Raw genomic sequence first — 16695 nt, 5'->3', positions numbered from 1 at the left:
TAGACAGCAGAGGGGTGAGAACACATCCTACTTTGTGCTTCCATAAGACCACAAGCGAAAGATCTCTCTCCGTCTCTAATTCTCATTTCTACCTTGTACTCCATAATCTACGTTTTGTTTTTTGTCTTGTGTTTGGTTTTGGTTTTGGTTTGGTTTTTTGATGATTTTATCTGCTTACAATACATGCTGAGGTTAACACTCCAAGTTGCTAGGCCATGAACTGCTGTGGTTTTGTGTCCCTTTTCTCCCCACCATGGACTGAGAAGCACAGCCCTTGGCAAGCAGGGGAACCAGGCCTGATAACCAAAGATGAGCAATGAGTGAATGAGTAAGCCAGGATACACAAGGTTGATGAGAGCAAAATGGACTCGAGTCAGTACCCACCAATTTCCATAACCTCTCGTCTGTCCCCTGTGTGGCATTACTGATAGTGCTTCCCTTTTAATGATCTTTTAATGGGAAATCGCCCTTTAGCTTCAGAGTGTGCTTTTGTCAGAAACCTAGCAGACTGTGAAATGCTTTTAACACTCTTGCCCGAATGTCTTTTGACTTTATTTTTTGTCCTTTACCTTTCTGGAGTCAAGAGTATGACTTTCCCAGAGTGGCTTGTTAACCTGGAACAAATTACTTCTGGCATGAGGGATTTTTGTTGTGAAGTTGCCTGGAGGAAGATATCTTTCCCTTTAACTCATTGAACCCCTTCACCCCGCTGGCTGGAGGGTTCTGCTGGTGGAAGGTTCTCCCTAAGCAGGTTTGAGAAATGGCTGCTGCCTGCTGCTTCAAACAACACTAGTCCTGTTCTCTCTTCTTACCCATCGGTCCCAGAAGAGGGCCTGCACCGGATCCTCTGTAATTCATATTGAAGTCCACAGGGGTCCCGGATTAAGTTGTGTTTAGAAATGCAAAGCAATTGCATTAGTTTAAACCTTAGAGAGACAGAGAGGGAAGGTAAAGCAGCCTAGGAAAACAGTGTTTGCAGAGTCCTTCGGGGGTGGTGGGGTTTAAATTGCTTGTATTCTAAAACACACTGGAGCGTGGAGCATATTCTAAATCCCATTGCACAGGCTAGTGAGGCACTTGTGGGGCCATTCTTGAGGCCAGGGACTCTTTAAGGGATTTCTAATACAACGTTTTTATGTGATTAAAAGCACTGGTAGCCTTGAAGCTCAGTTGCAGATATCAACCTTCGTACATGTGACTAGCGCTCTCAAAGCACCTGAACTTTTATCTCCTCTCCTTCTCTCCCTTCAGAGAAGGCTCGTCAAGTCCCTGGAAGATCTTTGTTCACAGTATGACCTCACAGTCCGCAGCTCTACGGGTGATATCATCCAGTTCATTTACGGGGGAGACGGCTTAGATCCTGCAGCCATGGAAGGAAAAGATGAGCCCTTAGAGTTTAAAAGGGTTCTGGACAACATCAAAGTAAGATTAAGCATTATATCTGTGAGCGTTTTCAAGGACATTTCCTTAGAATGGATGTGCCTTTGGCATAGCACACAGTCAACGCTGTCGTATCTACCCAACCACTGCGATGGTGTTTGTCTTTTGTATTCACTTTGCATAACTTTCCCCAGGTATTAAGGAAAGAGAGTTTCTCAATTTCCAAGTCTAGTTATTGGTAGTAAACCAGTGTCAGCGGAAGAGGGCTTTGTCTTCTTGTCAGTATCTAGTAAAGTGCGGTAGAGACCGTGTAAAAGTCAAGGGTGTGGAGAAGCAGGCCTGTTTCACATGGTGTTACGGGATATAATTTAGAGCAAGCTTTTTGAGAGGTAGCTGGACAGTGTTGATCTGGAATTTAAATCTGGGTGCCCTTGAGCGATACTTAAATTTCGCTTATAGGAATTTGCCCTACAGAAATGATCTAAATGTGCCAAGAATGTTCTTCCAGCATTGTTTATAGCAGATGCAGGCCATCTGTGGAGGACAGGTCAAACATGGAATGGTCTGTCCACGTTAGGGTGCAGTATAGCCATTAAAACTTTGAGGGAAAACCCATGAGCTTGGGGGTGGGCAAGTATTTTCACACTTGAATTATTTTTTTTATAACAGCAGTTTATGGTTTTAGTGCAGATCCAGGGCGGGGTGAAGTTGGGAAGGAATGACACAATACCCACTGAATAGCCCAGAAGCTGTTACGTAAGGGGGAGTATCAGTTTATGCTGTTCTCACCTTCGTGTTAAAGGTAGAGTCTACAATGTGTTTTGAAAGACAAAAACATCACAGGCTGCTGAAAGCTCACTCTGGGGGAGGTTGTTTTGTCTCTTATAAACTCCTTCACTGAATACTGCCCCCTGCCCGCCTCCAAATCACACTGTTTTCTTTTGATACTCAGGCAGTCTTCCCGTGCCGGAGCGAGCCTGCTCTCAGTAAGAACGAGCTGCTCCTGAGCGCCGAGTCCATCATGAAGAAGAACGAGTTTCTCTGCTGCCAGGACAGCTTCCTGCAGGTGAGCTCTGCGGGGGGTTGCGCACCCGCCTTGGCCGTCACCAAGGAATCATTCTGCAGGTGCCGACAGTGACGTGTATAAGCTGGGGGTGTTTACGTAAGAGTGTTTCTCATTAGAAGGTTTAAGAGCGGCGCAGGCAGGAGAATCTCAGCAGTCGGCATAAAGGATTTGTCTCATGTCTTTTTTAGATTGTCTTTTGCACAAGTGTTTCTCTGGTAGAAGGCAAGTGCTCTGGTTACGAGAGCTGATTTTTTTTTAAACCCTGTCCCTATCACCCCCTGCCACCCAGTCTCTCGTCCTGTAGGCCAACTCCTCCCTCCGTGGTTTTGAAACCCAGTAATTTGTAATAGTAAGAGCATTGTTTTAATGCCATTTATTGTGTTTTAGACAATAAATGATGCAGTAGTGTTTAATACCATCATTATTTTAAATGGCTTTTTTTCTTGCCACAAGATGGGTTAGAAATGTACAGTCATCCTTCCTTTTTCTTCCAGGGACCTGTTACCTTGACATCGTCTTGTTTTTAGTTTGTTTTTATTTCACAGACCTCCTCCTTTCTGTTGATAATCATGTTTATGATCAAAAGCAAAGGAATACAGGAATACATGGTTCCCTGCGTATACTGATTGTGATTCAAATATAGCACAAAATATATCCCTTGAAGTATATAAAAAATGAAAACAGTAAAACACTTACATAAGGATATTTTAGTTAAAAGCTCTTCACTCTTTGACGTGGTAAGATACAAAAGGTGAAAAAGAGACTCTTCCGGATTTTAATACATTTAAAATTAAGAGCCTGGCTAAGCTGAGTGCCTTCATTTTGTTTTTGTTACTTCACAATTTTTTTTTTTTTTAAGTAACAAATGAGAGGTGTGATTTGGTTTTTCTCCATGACTGTATTCACTTATTTGTGTTTCTGTTTCTCCTCGAAGACCTTAACTGAGACAGGCTATGAGAGATACAACGAGGTAACGTGCTTCCGCGCTGTGGCTGCCGAGCAGGGGGCGAAGCTGTGCTGCACCCAGCGGTCTGCCAGCCCCAGGCTCTGCAGGGCGCTGTCCCAGTCCGGCCGGCAGGGCTTCCCCTTCGTCACTTGGCTCAGGCCCTTTCTTGTCTTATGGTTTGACAGTGGTCCCCTGACCAGCAGCACTTGTGGGTTCGGTGAGCACTTGTTCATCCGTCCCGCCCCCATCTGTCACACGCCCCACAGATGCAGGGCCGCAGAGGTGGCGGAACACGTCCTCACCCTCCAGTCACTCAGTCTGAGCTCAGGTTTGCCGAGGGATTCCAAAATTCACCAACCAGAACAGATTCACCTGAGCCGAGAAAACGCTGTCTGGCTGTGATGTCAGAGCTGGGGAGGCAGAGAGAACTCGCGGGTGGCGCTGAGCCCTAGCCCTGCCAGAAGCCGACAGCCAGGCCCACACACACGCTGCGGGCTGAGTGTGAGCGTTAGCTGCTGGGCAGCCGTGTGATTAACAGCCTGCCAGTTGCCGTGTTCTGAGTTCCCTTGGTATGCATGGGTTGATCCTGCTGAGCTCTTAGTAGCTTGTCTCAGTTTCCCCTTCCAAAAAGGGAGCTTTTTTCCTTTTAACCTAACTTCCAGAATATCTGCCATAACTCTTAGGTGAGGGAACTCATTCCTTTTAGCAAAGCCGCTGCCAGAAGCATGTCCACATGGGTGGCAGCTGAAAGCTGTCCTTTGCAGCACCCAAACTGGGGGATGGTGTGAGGTGTGTGCTCTTGACTGCTCGTATGTATGGACTGCCTCGACAGATGAAAACCCCCTGGATCAGCTTGGCCTTGGGTTCTGGCCCCGGTTTCCCGGTGCCAACAAGTGGGGCAGCCTTGAACACCTAGCAGGCAAATGGCAACATCTGGGTCAGGAGGGCTTTCAGAGGCTCGCCTTAAAGGACACGACCACAGCTAGAAAGTAGGCTCAGGGAGGAAGTCACCCATTGAAGGAAGCTCTTAATACTGAATGATTCAGAGGAGACACTAGGTGGCCGCAGGTTTTATTGCTGATGAGGATCCCACTGGAAGGCAGAGCCTCCCCAGGGGAGATTGTCCCACCACCGTCTCCAGCTCTGAGTTCTACCTCTGATTTGTAACAACTAACTGTATCTGAAAAACGTGGCCTCAAACCTGTAATTAACAAGTAAGCCTGTAGAGTCTCTCGTTAAAAAGAGTCTCTTGAGAATTTTCAAGTTCTTTTAAATTAGTTTAAGTTCTTTCTTAAATAAAAGTCTTTCTGCACAGAATGATGGCTGAGTGGCATGGTAACCTTCCACTCTTTGTCAGTGAGGGGAGTTGACCAACAAGTAGAGTCATGGGAAGCCTTGTGTTCATGAACAGGGGACAGCCCAGGTGTGACGGAGTCCACCCTTATAGCCCCTCAATCACCTGGGCTCCTGGGAGCCATTCTGAAGTGTCCAGTGGGCCGAGACAACTTTGCAGAAAACCCCTCCCCTGAGTGTAGACTGGGCAGAAACATTTGACTTTGTAGAGGGGCCTGTTACCTTAGCCAAGCCCTGACCTTAGTCAGCCCAAATGGCCTCTGCTCTAGAGTGATGGAGCCAGAGTCCTGCCTTCCCACAGGGAGAGCGCACCATGCTAGACAGCAAGTGACTAAGAAGAGTTTGTGGTCACAGACCCTGTGGACCCCAAAAGTTTTAGTTTTTTGCTTTCAGTAAAGATAGTAACTAGAAATTGCTCAGTAGTCTATGGGAGGCTAGAGAGATTTATTTTTGCAATGTTAGAACAATACCCGGCTAGTTAAGTCTCAAGCTTTCTGTAAGTGCCTTATTGAATTTTATTTTTGCAAAAGTGGGCTTCTGGTCCAGTCTGCCCTTTGAAACATTTCTTTCAGACAAAACTTTAGATATTTTCAGCTGTGATATAGATTGAGTCGACACTGGGCAGGCGTGCTGGTCTTCTGGTACAGTTATCCTCAACTGAGAAACAAGACCTGGTGAGGCTTTGCAGCCATCAAAACAGTTGTCCACCCTCGGACCTGCCTGGGGATTTGTCCAGATGTGTGGATCCGACCTCAGCCAGCCGCACAAAGCAGCTGGATGCCTGCACTTGGCCAGAGTGCCCCCCAACCCCCAATTTGTCCAAAATCATTGAGAGAAATCATATTTCCCTGAGGGTCGCTGAGAGGAAGCATAGTCTATCCACCCTTTCCCTTACTGTCAGAAACACCCCTGGATCAAACCAGAGCAGCGGATGTGCTTTCTTTGAAGGATGCAGCTGCTAGATTCCATGTGTCCTCAGCTCACCTGAAGTGCTCTAGGAGTCAGTCCCACAGTACGTGGTGTGTGCTGGCAGCAGGACATGGATGTGTGTGGCCCATTAAACACCACACCCTCTGTGAAAACTCCTCAAAAGGAGAGCCTGGCTGATGCTGGTTCTAGGAGCAACCACAAGGCTCTTTCACAGACACATACCAAAGTATAACGCATATGGGTCTTCCCCTTAGAGTAGTTACCAGAAAACTTAGGCCTGTCATTTCTAGCTGTGCCCTGTGGATCTTCCATACAATGTAAAGTCTCTTCACCTTCTTTCTTGCTCCGTTTTGTCATCATCCCAGGGCTTAGAGCCCTATTCTTAAAATACAGCGGGAGCAACAGATAGGCTGATGTTTCATTTGCAGCTTTGAGGGTGATTTCCTGGAGGCCTTACAAAGTTCTGACTGTGTGTGGGAAGGGAGCATGAGACAGGCGAGCAAGGCAGAGGTGAGGGTCAGAGATAGAGCTGGGGCCTGGGCGTGTTTCCTTTGAAATGAAGGCAGGCTGAAGGCATGTGCTTGAAATGTGCACAGCGTCTACAAAGCCAAGCTCTGTAGTATTTATGTTGAGCAGAACAGCTTCAGAAGAAACCCTCAAAAATGTATGAGTCTAAAGGCTTAGAAGTACAAGTGGTGCAGCAGTACTTACTCTGAGCTGCATGAATGTGGGCAGCGAGGTGTCCAGGAGAGCAGGGAAGATGGCGGCAGGTGGAAAGGGTCATCCTGTGTCAACCTTCACGTGCTGGGTTAGCACTGCAGATTCACAGGAAACATCATCAGAGTGAAAAGACCTGAGAAACACTGCAACGGATGAACGTGTCCAGGGTATGGGGAACGTGGTGTGTTCCTTAGAAGAACATTTTGTAATAGAGCCTGTATCCATGTTATATCCCTTCTAGTGTCTTGTTTAGCCACCACTAAAGTAGGAAGGCTTCATCACGTGACTAAAGTTTACTAAAAAATGAATCAGGTCGTGCAAATCACTGAGAAATATATATCTGATGTTTGTTGTGTAATCTTTCAGGAGATAAAAAAGTTTATCAAGGAGGTTTCTGAGAAGATCAAGAAGACCAGAGATAAATACGGCATCAACGACAACGGCACGACAGAGGTAGTGGCCCTCCCCCGGGGGTCAGGAGATGCAGAGGGTTTCCCACGCTGCCGGCCCCGGCCCTGAACTCGGCTTTTGTTCCTCTAGCCCCGTGTGCTGTACCAGTTGGACCGGATCACCCCCACCCAGATAGAGAAGTTTCTGGAGACGTGTAGGGACAAGTACATGAGGTGAGGGCGCTAATTGTCTCAGGTTGCCGGGCAGTCCAGTGGGTCTCTGGCATCTTTCCTGTTTCCCCAGGAAGCAGAATCCTGTGCCCACATCACTTACCAGCTGCCAGCCTCGAGCAGGTTCTGTCACCTCCTCTCTAGGGGCTCCAGTGGGTAGGCAGGCTGAGTGCTCCAACATGTGGGAAGAAGTGCAAACAAATTTCCGAGCGTCGTCTTTTTCATAGGGAAGCTACCAACATATTTGGCCAGGGCTGGCTGCTTGTCCACCTGCGGTACCATGTGTGAGCGGAGCCCGTAGGTCTTGTCCGGTCACCCACGCTGACCACAAGTAGCCACGCGGTTCCCTGTCGTCATTGGGCCCCTCTGAGAAGTGCTCCCCCTCCTCTGTACCTGTAACTGATCTGTGTCCGGTTCTTCCTCTGTCACAGGCCCAACCTGGGTCCTTGCCAATTCCTTCCTGACCCTGACGGCATATGTATTTTTTCTGTTGAAAGATAATCAGACACCTCCCCAGCAGTTTGAGGGTTTTAGTTTTGTCTCTTTTTTTTTTTGGCCGTGGCACAAGGCTTGCAGGATCTTAGTCTCTGGGAGTTGAACCTGGTCCCTGGCAGTGAAAGGACAAAGTCCTAATCACTGGAGGGCCAGGGAATTCCCTGGTTTTGTCTTTTAATTGAGGTATAGGTGACCTATATGTAAAAGTATATAAAATGGGTATATTTAAATGGGTTTTATATAAGATAGTTGCATCTCTTTTGTTTAATTGTATTAATGGAGTAGGGGCTTCCCAGGTGGCTTAGTCGTAAAGAATCCTCCTGCCAAGCAGGAGACTCGGGTTTAATCCCTGGGTCAAGAAGATCCCCTAGAGAAGGAAATGGCCACCCATTCCAGTATTCTTGGTTGGGAAAATTCCATGGAAAGAGGAGCCTGGTGTGCTGCAGTCCATGGGGTCACAAAGAGTCGGACACAACTTGGCCAACTAAACAAACGACAGATAGTTGACCTACAACATTATGCAAGTTTCAGGCGCAAACACAGCAATTCAGTATTTCTGTATATTGCAAAAAGGTCACCACGATACATCTGGTTACCATCTGCCGCCGTACAAAGATATTGCATCGTCATTAACTGTAGCCCCTAGGCTGTACATTTCATCCCGTTTTGTCTTTTCAGGGCACAGATGGAGCCAGGTTCCGCAGTGGGCGCGCTCTGTGCCCAGAGCATTGGTGAGCCGGGCACCCAGATGACCCTGAAGACTTTCCACTTTGCGGGCGTGGCCTCCATGAACATCACCCTAGGCGTGCCCCGCATCAAAGAGATCATCAACGCCTCCAAGGCCATCAGGTGCCCTCATCCCTTTCCCTCTTGTTCTCACACTCGTCTGTCACGTCCAGGAGAAACAACGTGTCCCTTGTCACGAGTGGGTGTCTGATAAATGCTAGTGGACAGTATCTCAGACTCTGGAGTGACACGTGCTAGTGTTAATCATATTGTGGCTCTTAAAAAACACCCAAGACAGAACGTCCAAACTGGAGAGGGTCAAAGCCGAAGCAATGGTTCTTGTGGCCACAAGTCACATGTAAGAGAGAAACCTAAAACAATGCCTGGAAAAATTGGAACCATGTGTCATTGTAGACTTCATCCTTTTGATGATGTTATTCCCAGCTTCACTAGTCCTGATGTGTCTGCGACTCAATTTTGGGGCCGTATTCTGTGACAACACTCCCCCAGCCCAAATCCCACCCCCTGGTGGTTTCATGATAGAATTTGTAGGTGACCTGAAACTAGGAAAGAGAAATATTTTATAGCGCATTCAGTGACAAAATCATGTCCTACCTATGATCGGAATGTAGCAAAATGACAGTACAGCGTTAAAGGAGAGAACGCTGCACTCGGTTCTGGAACAGCGCCTGTCCATGTCCAGGGTGGCAGGAGCTCTGCCCGCCTCTAGGTCAGTCAGATCACCCAGGAGTGTGCGTTCAGGGGATGCCATCCAGAATGGCAAGGCTGGAAGCTACGAGCTAGTAGTTGGAGCAGCCAGAGGTGTCCTGGAGGGGAGGTTGTGGGATTGGAGCGGGGTAAGCTATAAGTGACATGATTTTGTCACTGCACATGCCGTAGTATACAAACCCATCGTATACAAAGGGTCAGTTTACTCAGGGAACAGAACTGAAGTAACTACGTATTAGGACCAAAGAGGAAAAGGTAGGTGTGCTTGGCCAGGAAGACTGTTCTGAAAGCCACTCGCTCACTGATGGAGTGGCTTGCCTCATGAGCACGGGTGTGTGCAGCCCTCAGGACTGCGCCTGACTCCAGTGAACGCGCAGGACAGTAAACTGCAGTTGCTGTTAGGGTTCCAAACTCACCCGGACGTAACGCAGCGTGGTCTTCAAGCAGCCTCGTGATCCTGTGCCCTCCTCCCCACAGCACTCCCATCATCACAGCACAGCTGGACAAGGATGACGATGCAGATTATGCTCGTCTGGTGAAAGGCAGAATTGAGAAAACCCTCTTGGGAGAGGTAAGAAGAAATCCCTCTCGATAATAAGAAAACTAACCCAGCAGCGTTGCCAGGACGTGTGAGAACCTCCTGTAGTGGGTTTACCAATCCGTGTGTCCACGCTGCTCTGTGTCCTTAAAGACGAGAGGGAGCCTCGTATGCTCCGAGGGACAGGGAAGTGACTGACGGATGTTCTGATCTTTTGACACCACAGATTTCAGAGTATATCGAAGAAGTGTTTCTTCCTGATGATTGCTTCATTCTCGTCAAGCTCTCCCTAGAACGGATCAGACTTCTGAGGCTGGAAGTGAGTCCCGTAATTAAATGCGTGAAGGAAGTCATCCCCTTTCAGTCCCAGGACAGGTGTGATGAACTAGGGCAAGAGCTGTGCGTAGCACGGGAAGCCCCAAAGAGGCTTCCACTCGGCGTCTGTCCTCTGGATCTGTTGTGCCTTCACGTTCTGTCTACCCCAACCCCGGCACAGATGTGACCACCTAGAGACACACAGGACATTAGTGGAGGTAGTATGCAGACCACAGTGCCCATTTGCTGTGCCACAGCATGCCAGCAGTTGGAAGGACCATAGTGCCAGCTGTGTCTTACCCACCTGTGGGCCCCCAGCACAGCAATGGCTGGCTCAGGATACGTGGGTTGACCTGGCTTCTTACTGGCATTTATAAACGGGTAACGGTGGCAAAATGGATTTAGGAGGGGCGGGTGGATCTACTTTTTTAGTGAATAAGCAGAGGTGTATATACAGTATATACAGTACATACATATACATATATCTCTGGTATTAAAATATCACAGTACCAAAAAAGACATTATGCGGAGAGAGACTGGGGGGGCGGGGATAATTAAAAAGGCTCCTTAGAGGGGCAGGATGCTGAAAGGCCAAGAAACACAGAAACTGCAGCCTCCAAATCCCGCCAGTAACCTGGGCATGTGACCCCTCACAGGTGAACGCTGAGACAGTGAGGTACTCCATCTGCATGTCCAAGCTGCGCGTGAAGCCCGGCGACGTGGCCGTGCACGGCGAGGCAGTGGTGTGCGTCACCCCCCGAGAGAACAGCAAGAGCTCCATGTACTACGTGCTGCAGTTCCTGAAAGAGGATCTCCCCAAGGTGAGTCTCAGGTCGCCTCCCCAGCTGTCAGGCCTCACGCCTGAAGATGCATGACAGGAGGGAGCACGTTTGTCTCTAAGCTGCAGAGCCAGGCATCGGGGCGCGGAAGGGCTGCCGAGACTGCGGGTGGCGCCCGGTTCCTTCGTTTCTTTGCCACATCCCTGAGGAGTCAGGCAGGCTCAGGTTGCCTTCTTTGCCCTGCCTCACCATTCTGCCTGTTCAGCTTTTCTCTTCTCTCCTAAAACTGGTGGTGGAGGAGGGCACGACCCCCTGCGCTTCTGCTTTCCCACCTCCCCACCCCGCAGCGGCTCAGGCAGCACACAGGCACTCCCCGCTTTGGCGCATTCCTGACAGTCACCTCCGAGATGGGGTGATCAAGACCACAAACACAGGCTGTGACACCCCCAGTTCTCGCAGCCACTGGTTTCCCAGGCTGCTAGGTGGGCGGGGCCATTCGCACTGCGGGGTCTGGAGCCCTCTGTGTCTCTGTGTCCAGGTGGTGGTGCAGGGCATCCCGGAGGTGTCCCGAGCTGTCATCCACATTGATGAGCAGAGCGGGAAGGAGAAGTACAAGCTCCTGGTGGAGGGGGATAACCTGCGGGCCGTCATGGCCACCCACGGCGTGAAGGGCACCCGGACCACCTCCAACAACACGTACGAGGTACCGCTCGCAGCCGGGGCTCCTGCAGTCGGCCCAGCACGTTCCTCTGACCCTGCCGTTCACTCTGGGTCTGCACCGAAGACTACCCCACACTCCATCTCTGTGGAGGGACACAGGGTGCTGGGAACCTGCAGGGCAGAGGAGGATGTGAGGGGAAGCTGGGGAGCCCTGGACGTGGCTGCCTCCATTCATCTCTGCCCTCCGCAGGTGGAGAAAACCCTGGGCATCGAAGCTGCCCGGACAACTATCATCAACGAGATCCAGTATACGATGGTCAACCACGGCATGAGCATCGACCGGCGGCACGTCATGCTGCTCTCCGACCTCATGACCTACAAGGTGCGTGGGGCCTCGTGGCTGCTATCGCAAACCCAGTCTCAGGAGCACCAGGCTTGGAGGACATATACAGTGCCTGGCTGTGATGACCACCATTACCCCAGAACCAGAGTACAGTGGTCCAGCTGGGCGTGCTGGTAAAATTCCCGTGTGAAAATTGCAACCACATGGCAGGAGGCAGGGCATGGTTTCTATCCTAAAAGAAAATTAGCCATTGCCAGAAGCCTAAGGATTCCATGACAGACTGAGGTTTATGTCCTGCCGAACCCATTTCTCATACTCCTATAGCCATTTCTAGGTGAAAATCTGACTGGGGACTGAGTTTGGTTGGTTGGTTGGTTTTTGTTTTTGTCTCTTGTACCAAAAATCTTTCCTCTCTCATCATGCCATAAGGCATGATGCCTCCACAGACACACTTGTACTGCAGCAAATTCAGAAGCTGGGTGGGAGAAGTGACCCATTTCCTACCACCCCGTAGTAAAGACAGTCATTTTAAAGTCTTCCTTTCCATTTTTGTTCTATACGCATACATTAGATTACTACAGGTAAACAGTAAAAATGAGCATGTCATTTTTATTGAACATTATAAGTGTTTTCCACATTGCTATGTAGTTTTATAAAGATACTTTTTTAATGATGGTTCAGTATTCCTTTGAATGAAAGTACCTAAATATACTTGTTTCCCTACTTTGAGGTTTTTAAATTATTTGGGTTTTTATTTCTTTGAGTCATAAGAAACATCTTCAAAAGTTATTTTTTTTTCTTTTAGTGGGGAGGGGTGCAGTTTAGTTCCCCGACCAGGATTTGAACCCAGACCCTCAGCAGTGAGAGTGCAGGGTCGTAATCACTGGACCAGCAGAAAATCCCCCACTTTTCAGCTTTTGTTCGGTTCGTTTTCATTGGTGTGTAGTTGCTTTACGGCGTTGTGTTAGTTTCTGTTGTGCAGCAGAGTGAATTGGTTACACATACACACATATCCACTCTTTACTTCCCAGTTCTCGGTTCTTTGTTCCAGTGGCCCCTGGCCGTGAGTGCCAGGATCTGTGCTGTCAGCGCCAGTGACCCCAGAGGGACACGGGTGGGACAGATGGTCGTTAGGGTCCTTCGCAAACCTGGATTGTGACTTGAACAGCAGCCTGGCTGCTTTTTGCTTCTTCTGTTGAGGGGGGCAGGGGCTGCATTCTCGACCTGGCAGGAGTCCCCACTCTGGCTCTCTCCCTTGGCACAGGGTGAAGTCCTGGGCATCACCAGGTTTGGCCTGGCCAAGATGAAGGAGAGCGTGCTGATGCTGGCCTCGTTTGAGAAGACGGCCGACCACCTCTTTGACGCTGCCTACTTTGGGCAGAAGGACTCTGTGTGTGGTAGGTTTGGTGCTTGCAGCAGCCTCACCAGAGGCCTTTGTGGGGTTTTGTTGGTTTTTTTTGTTTTGTTTTGTTTTTTACAGTTTAGACCATGGCCAGGGCTTCTCAAGAGAAACTGAGCAGGGAGAGCTTTGCCTTGTTTTAAGAGTCAAGTCGCAGCTCACAGAATTAGAGCTAACCGATCTTTTATCTCCAAAGCCTGATTGCGGCAGCCTGCGTCCCCCACATCCTTTAGAACCCTGCTCAGTCAGGACAGAGGAGAGGTCACCCCTGGGCAGGTAGGAATTTTCTAGCCTTCAGAATGAGAGTCAGCCACTCTGGTCCTGCCCCAGGCGCTCCCGCTGTCCCAACTCCCTGAACGAGGCAGCTGGCACGCTTCCGCTGGGTGCCTTGTGTGCCATCTCAGCACGTTGCTGAGGCATGGATATCAGCCCTTTCACAGGGAGAAGACCAAGGGCACTAACTCGTTATCAGAGTCTCGCCCTGCGCTGGCCTGCCCTCCCCACACAGAGCTGGTCTGGCGGGCCTAGGGGAGAGGGGTGGCTGTCACAGCCAAGCTCTGCTCCCCGCGCCCCAGAGTGCCCACTTTACTCCAGCCTTTCTCGTGCCACAGCAAGACCCTGTGGCCTGAGGTGGGAGTTTGGGGTTCAGACAGTGACGCCGCGCCTGGCCCCAAGCACTGCCGCCAGAGCTCCGCTTCCTAGTGGCCGTTTCCCTTCTCACCTCCTTGTGTGGACTCAGCACCCGAGGTGATGGGCGAATGGGACCAGGCAGTGTGTGCCTACTTTTTGCTTCTAAGATTAGGGTGACAGGTTGCAAATAGAGGGAAAGAGAAATTAGGCAGTTCTTTACTATAACGAAGGGTGAAAGGAAAGAAAAGCAGGCAGAGATGGGGGCAGGAGAAGGGCAAGGCCCAGCCAAAAGTGAGAGCAAGCCTGCTTGCAGGCCTGAGACCCAGCACCCCGCTCCACCTTTAGGGGCCTGGCGTGGTTGCCCTGCCCCAGCTTTAAAGTCCCCTGGTCCTCTGCATGTTGTAACTTAGTGTCAGCCCTCACTCTATGTTGGGTTTTAGTTTGATTGCCTCTCTGGCCCCTGATAGCACAAAGCCCAGAACACAGCAGATATACACTTGCTTACTATAGAACCAGAAGCCTCATGCAGAGCCCAACATTTAGATCTTAGAAAGCTGAAAGGGAGCTTGGAGAAAGGATCTACACTGTCGCCTGACTCCTGTCACTCCCATGAGGGACCCTGCCTTCTCAGTGTTTCTGATTCAAGCTGTGGACTCCGAGGTTGGGGTGGTGTTAACCCCTGGCCCACCCCTGACCCCTGGGCACAGAACAAATCTGTGCTGCTGTTTCCATGGGGATTGGCATCTGCTCACTGCGATCCCATTTGCTTGTTCCCTGGGCCCTAAGCTAAGGACATGCTGGGTGGCAAACTTGGGGTTTCCTGAGCATCATTCAGTGTATCCTTGCTGTTTGAGTTTAGTGCTCAAAGGTGAGGCCACATGATGCCTTTAGCTTGGGCAGAAAGGCTGCTGAGGCAGCAGCGGGGCTGTGAGCAAGCACTTCCCTTCAACCAGATGCAGGAACTCCCCCCGCCTGCCCAGGAGCACCAGGCCATGCCTTCAGCATCCATAGAAGAGGAGTAAAGTGGGCAGCCCAGGTCCAACACATGGGGGCTGGGACTCCAAGTCAGTAGTCTTTCTGTCCTGTTTGAAGACTTCCCCAAGTGTAGAGACGCTCTCTCACCTCCTTTCTGGTTGGTTTCAGGGGTGTCTGAATGCATCATCATGGGGATCCCCATGAACATTGGAACTGGACTCTTCAAGCTGCTCCACAAGGCCAACAGGGACCCCAGCCCTCCCAGGAGGCCCCTCATCTTCGACACAAACGAATTCCACATCCCCCTTGTCACCTAGTCCAAGGAAGAGGGGGCTGTTCCTGACCTTGGCTCCTTGTCACCTGGAAAAGGGCTGGAGGCCAGCAGCCAACTCCTGAGCTTTGTGCTCCCCAGGACCGAGGCCCTGCTGCCCCTACCATGCTGGCTGTTGGAGAAGGTTCCCTGAGTGCTGGGAGCTGCTCATCCCATGACCCCAGCCATAGCACAGTGCTTGGTGGGGTAAACCGGGATTTTTCTGTCGGTTTGAAACCTGCTTAATCTGGGGACAGCTCTGCACCTCCTGCCTACTCCACCTCCCTGGACTTGTAAGGAGGCCCCAGCCAAGCATCTCTGCTCATTTCCACCTCCCCTGTCCCTCCATTCGCTCACAGGAGTCCCAGCCTGACCAGGAGCCAGTGCTAAGCCCCAAAGCCAGGGCACGTTCTCAGTTCTTCCGTTCCCTGGTCATGCTGGAATCTCCCAATGTGACATACTAATGTAAATATTGTTCGTAGTATTTATTTGTTCACTGAAGAATTTGGAGTTTTTATTGTTATTTTAGTTTTCCTTTTGAAACCAAGAAGCTGTGGAAACCAAGAGAGCCAGCTTTGAAGCATCCTTGGAAAAACTAGTTAAGCAAATGGGGCTATCTAGGATGTGAAACTGTGTTGAAACTGTCATGAGGCCAAGCTGCTCTGAAACACCTTTTGCAGACTCCCATGGCACCCTCTTTGTGTATATTTCCGATGCCCATGGGGGCACATGAGTCAAACTCATTCTTTGTGGCCTGTAGAAGCCTCTCCAGAGTTTAGAGCTGGCTAAGGTGGGGACTCCCGGTGTACATGGAGATGAGGAGTGGGGCAGGCCCCTGCCCTGCCTGGGGGCATCCGCACTCCTCCTGAGGAATCCACACGTGTGCTCGCCTCCCGCAGCCGGGGAGCACACAGGCAGCTGCGGAGCCGGAGGCCTCGCGAGTGCCCCGGGGCCTGGCGTGAGAGGGCCCTCTGGGCGCAGGCAGGCGCGGCTCTCAGGGGTGAAGCGGCCACCCAGACAGGAAGGGTGGGGCCCGCACGGGGGTGGGCGCCCGCTGGAGTTGACGTCCCCCAGGTGGCTGCAGCGGGTTTCTCAGAGGACGTCTGTGATGATAACACACGTGAGGCGGTAGAAAGGACCCGGCAGGGCGTCCCAGGAAGCCCGTGTTCTGCTGCCTGCTTGGGCCTCTGCTAGTGACCGCGCCTTCCATCGCTGGTAGGGTTTTCAAGGCTTACAGGGGGTTTTGTGAAACACCAGAAAGAAACGTACGCAGCTGGTCTCCTAGAGAGCACAGGGGTTTGCTCACAGAGACGGTGGTTCTTTGTGCCGAATTTGCTCCTTGGGATGGGGCTGGAGCCACAGGGAAAGAACTGGTGGCCACAGCTCTCCTCCAAGAATGTTCCCTGGAGCCTGTCCTTCCCTTCCCTGCCCGGAGCCAAGCTTCTCACTCTGGCTTTTCCTTCCCTCCCTGGGGGGCCTTGGAAAACCTAGACTGCTTGGTCAGAAGTGAGATGATATGAAAAGTGGAGCTGTGACCCTGTTTCTGGCTCCCTGCTCTTGGGAAGAAGATCAACCTCTGAAACGATAGCTGGTGCATCTCGCTGTTAAGCTACTGGAAGACACAACAGTGCAGACCGAAGAGATGAGCATCTGGTTTTGAGTGAGAAGATGGTTTGGATGATTAAAGAGGGTGTGGTAAAAGAAGAAGGGGAGGCCCAAAGAATTCAAGCAGTATTTTATAGAAGTACATTCTTTGGTCATTCCCTAGTTGATTTCCCACC

General features: G+C 50.4%; 1 protein-coding gene across 2 annotated transcripts in view; it reads left to right on the top strand.

The window, feature by feature from the left end:
* Positions 1 to 15601, top strand: part of POLR3A (RNA polymerase III subunit A) — a 46925-nt gene extending 31324 nt beyond the window's left edge. The window contains exons 20-32 of one of the 2 annotated variants that reach the window (XM_027531145.1): positions 1252 to 1422; positions 2333 to 2446; positions 3381 to 3416; positions 6762 to 6848; positions 6936 to 7018; positions 8189 to 8359; positions 9443 to 9536; positions 9730 to 9822; positions 10475 to 10639; positions 11136 to 11300; positions 11508 to 11639; positions 12865 to 12997; positions 14773 to 15480. In XM_027531145.1, coding sequence (XP_027386946.1) covers positions 1252 to 1422; positions 2333 to 2446; positions 3381 to 3416; positions 6762 to 6848; positions 6936 to 7018; positions 8189 to 8359; positions 9443 to 9536; positions 9730 to 9822; positions 10475 to 10639; positions 11136 to 11300; positions 11508 to 11639; positions 12865 to 12997; positions 14773 to 14921 — 1593 coding nt within the window. In that variant the 3' untranslated portion in view covers positions 14922 to 15480. Of the gene's footprint in view, positions 1 to 1251; positions 1423 to 2332; positions 2447 to 3380; positions 3417 to 6761; positions 6849 to 6935; positions 7019 to 8188; positions 8360 to 9442; positions 9537 to 9729; positions 9823 to 10474; positions 10640 to 11135; positions 11301 to 11507; positions 11640 to 12864; positions 12998 to 14772 lie in introns of both variants that reach the window. The other variant, XM_027531146.1, reaches the window with a different exon arrangement.
* The last annotated feature ends 1094 nt before the right edge of the window (positions 15602 to 16695 follow it).

Source organism: Bos indicus x Bos taurus, chromosome 28 (genome assembly GCF_003369695.1).
Source record: "Bos indicus x Bos taurus breed Angus x Brahman F1 hybrid chromosome 28, Bos_hybrid_MaternalHap_v2.0, whole genome shotgun sequence".
In the NCBI taxonomy this organism is placed as follows: domain Eukaryota; kingdom Metazoa; phylum Chordata; class Mammalia; order Artiodactyla; family Bovidae; genus Bos; species Bos indicus x Bos taurus.
The sequence above is the reverse complement of the archived record's forward strand: the minus strand, read 5'-3'. Positions and strand labels throughout refer to the sequence as shown.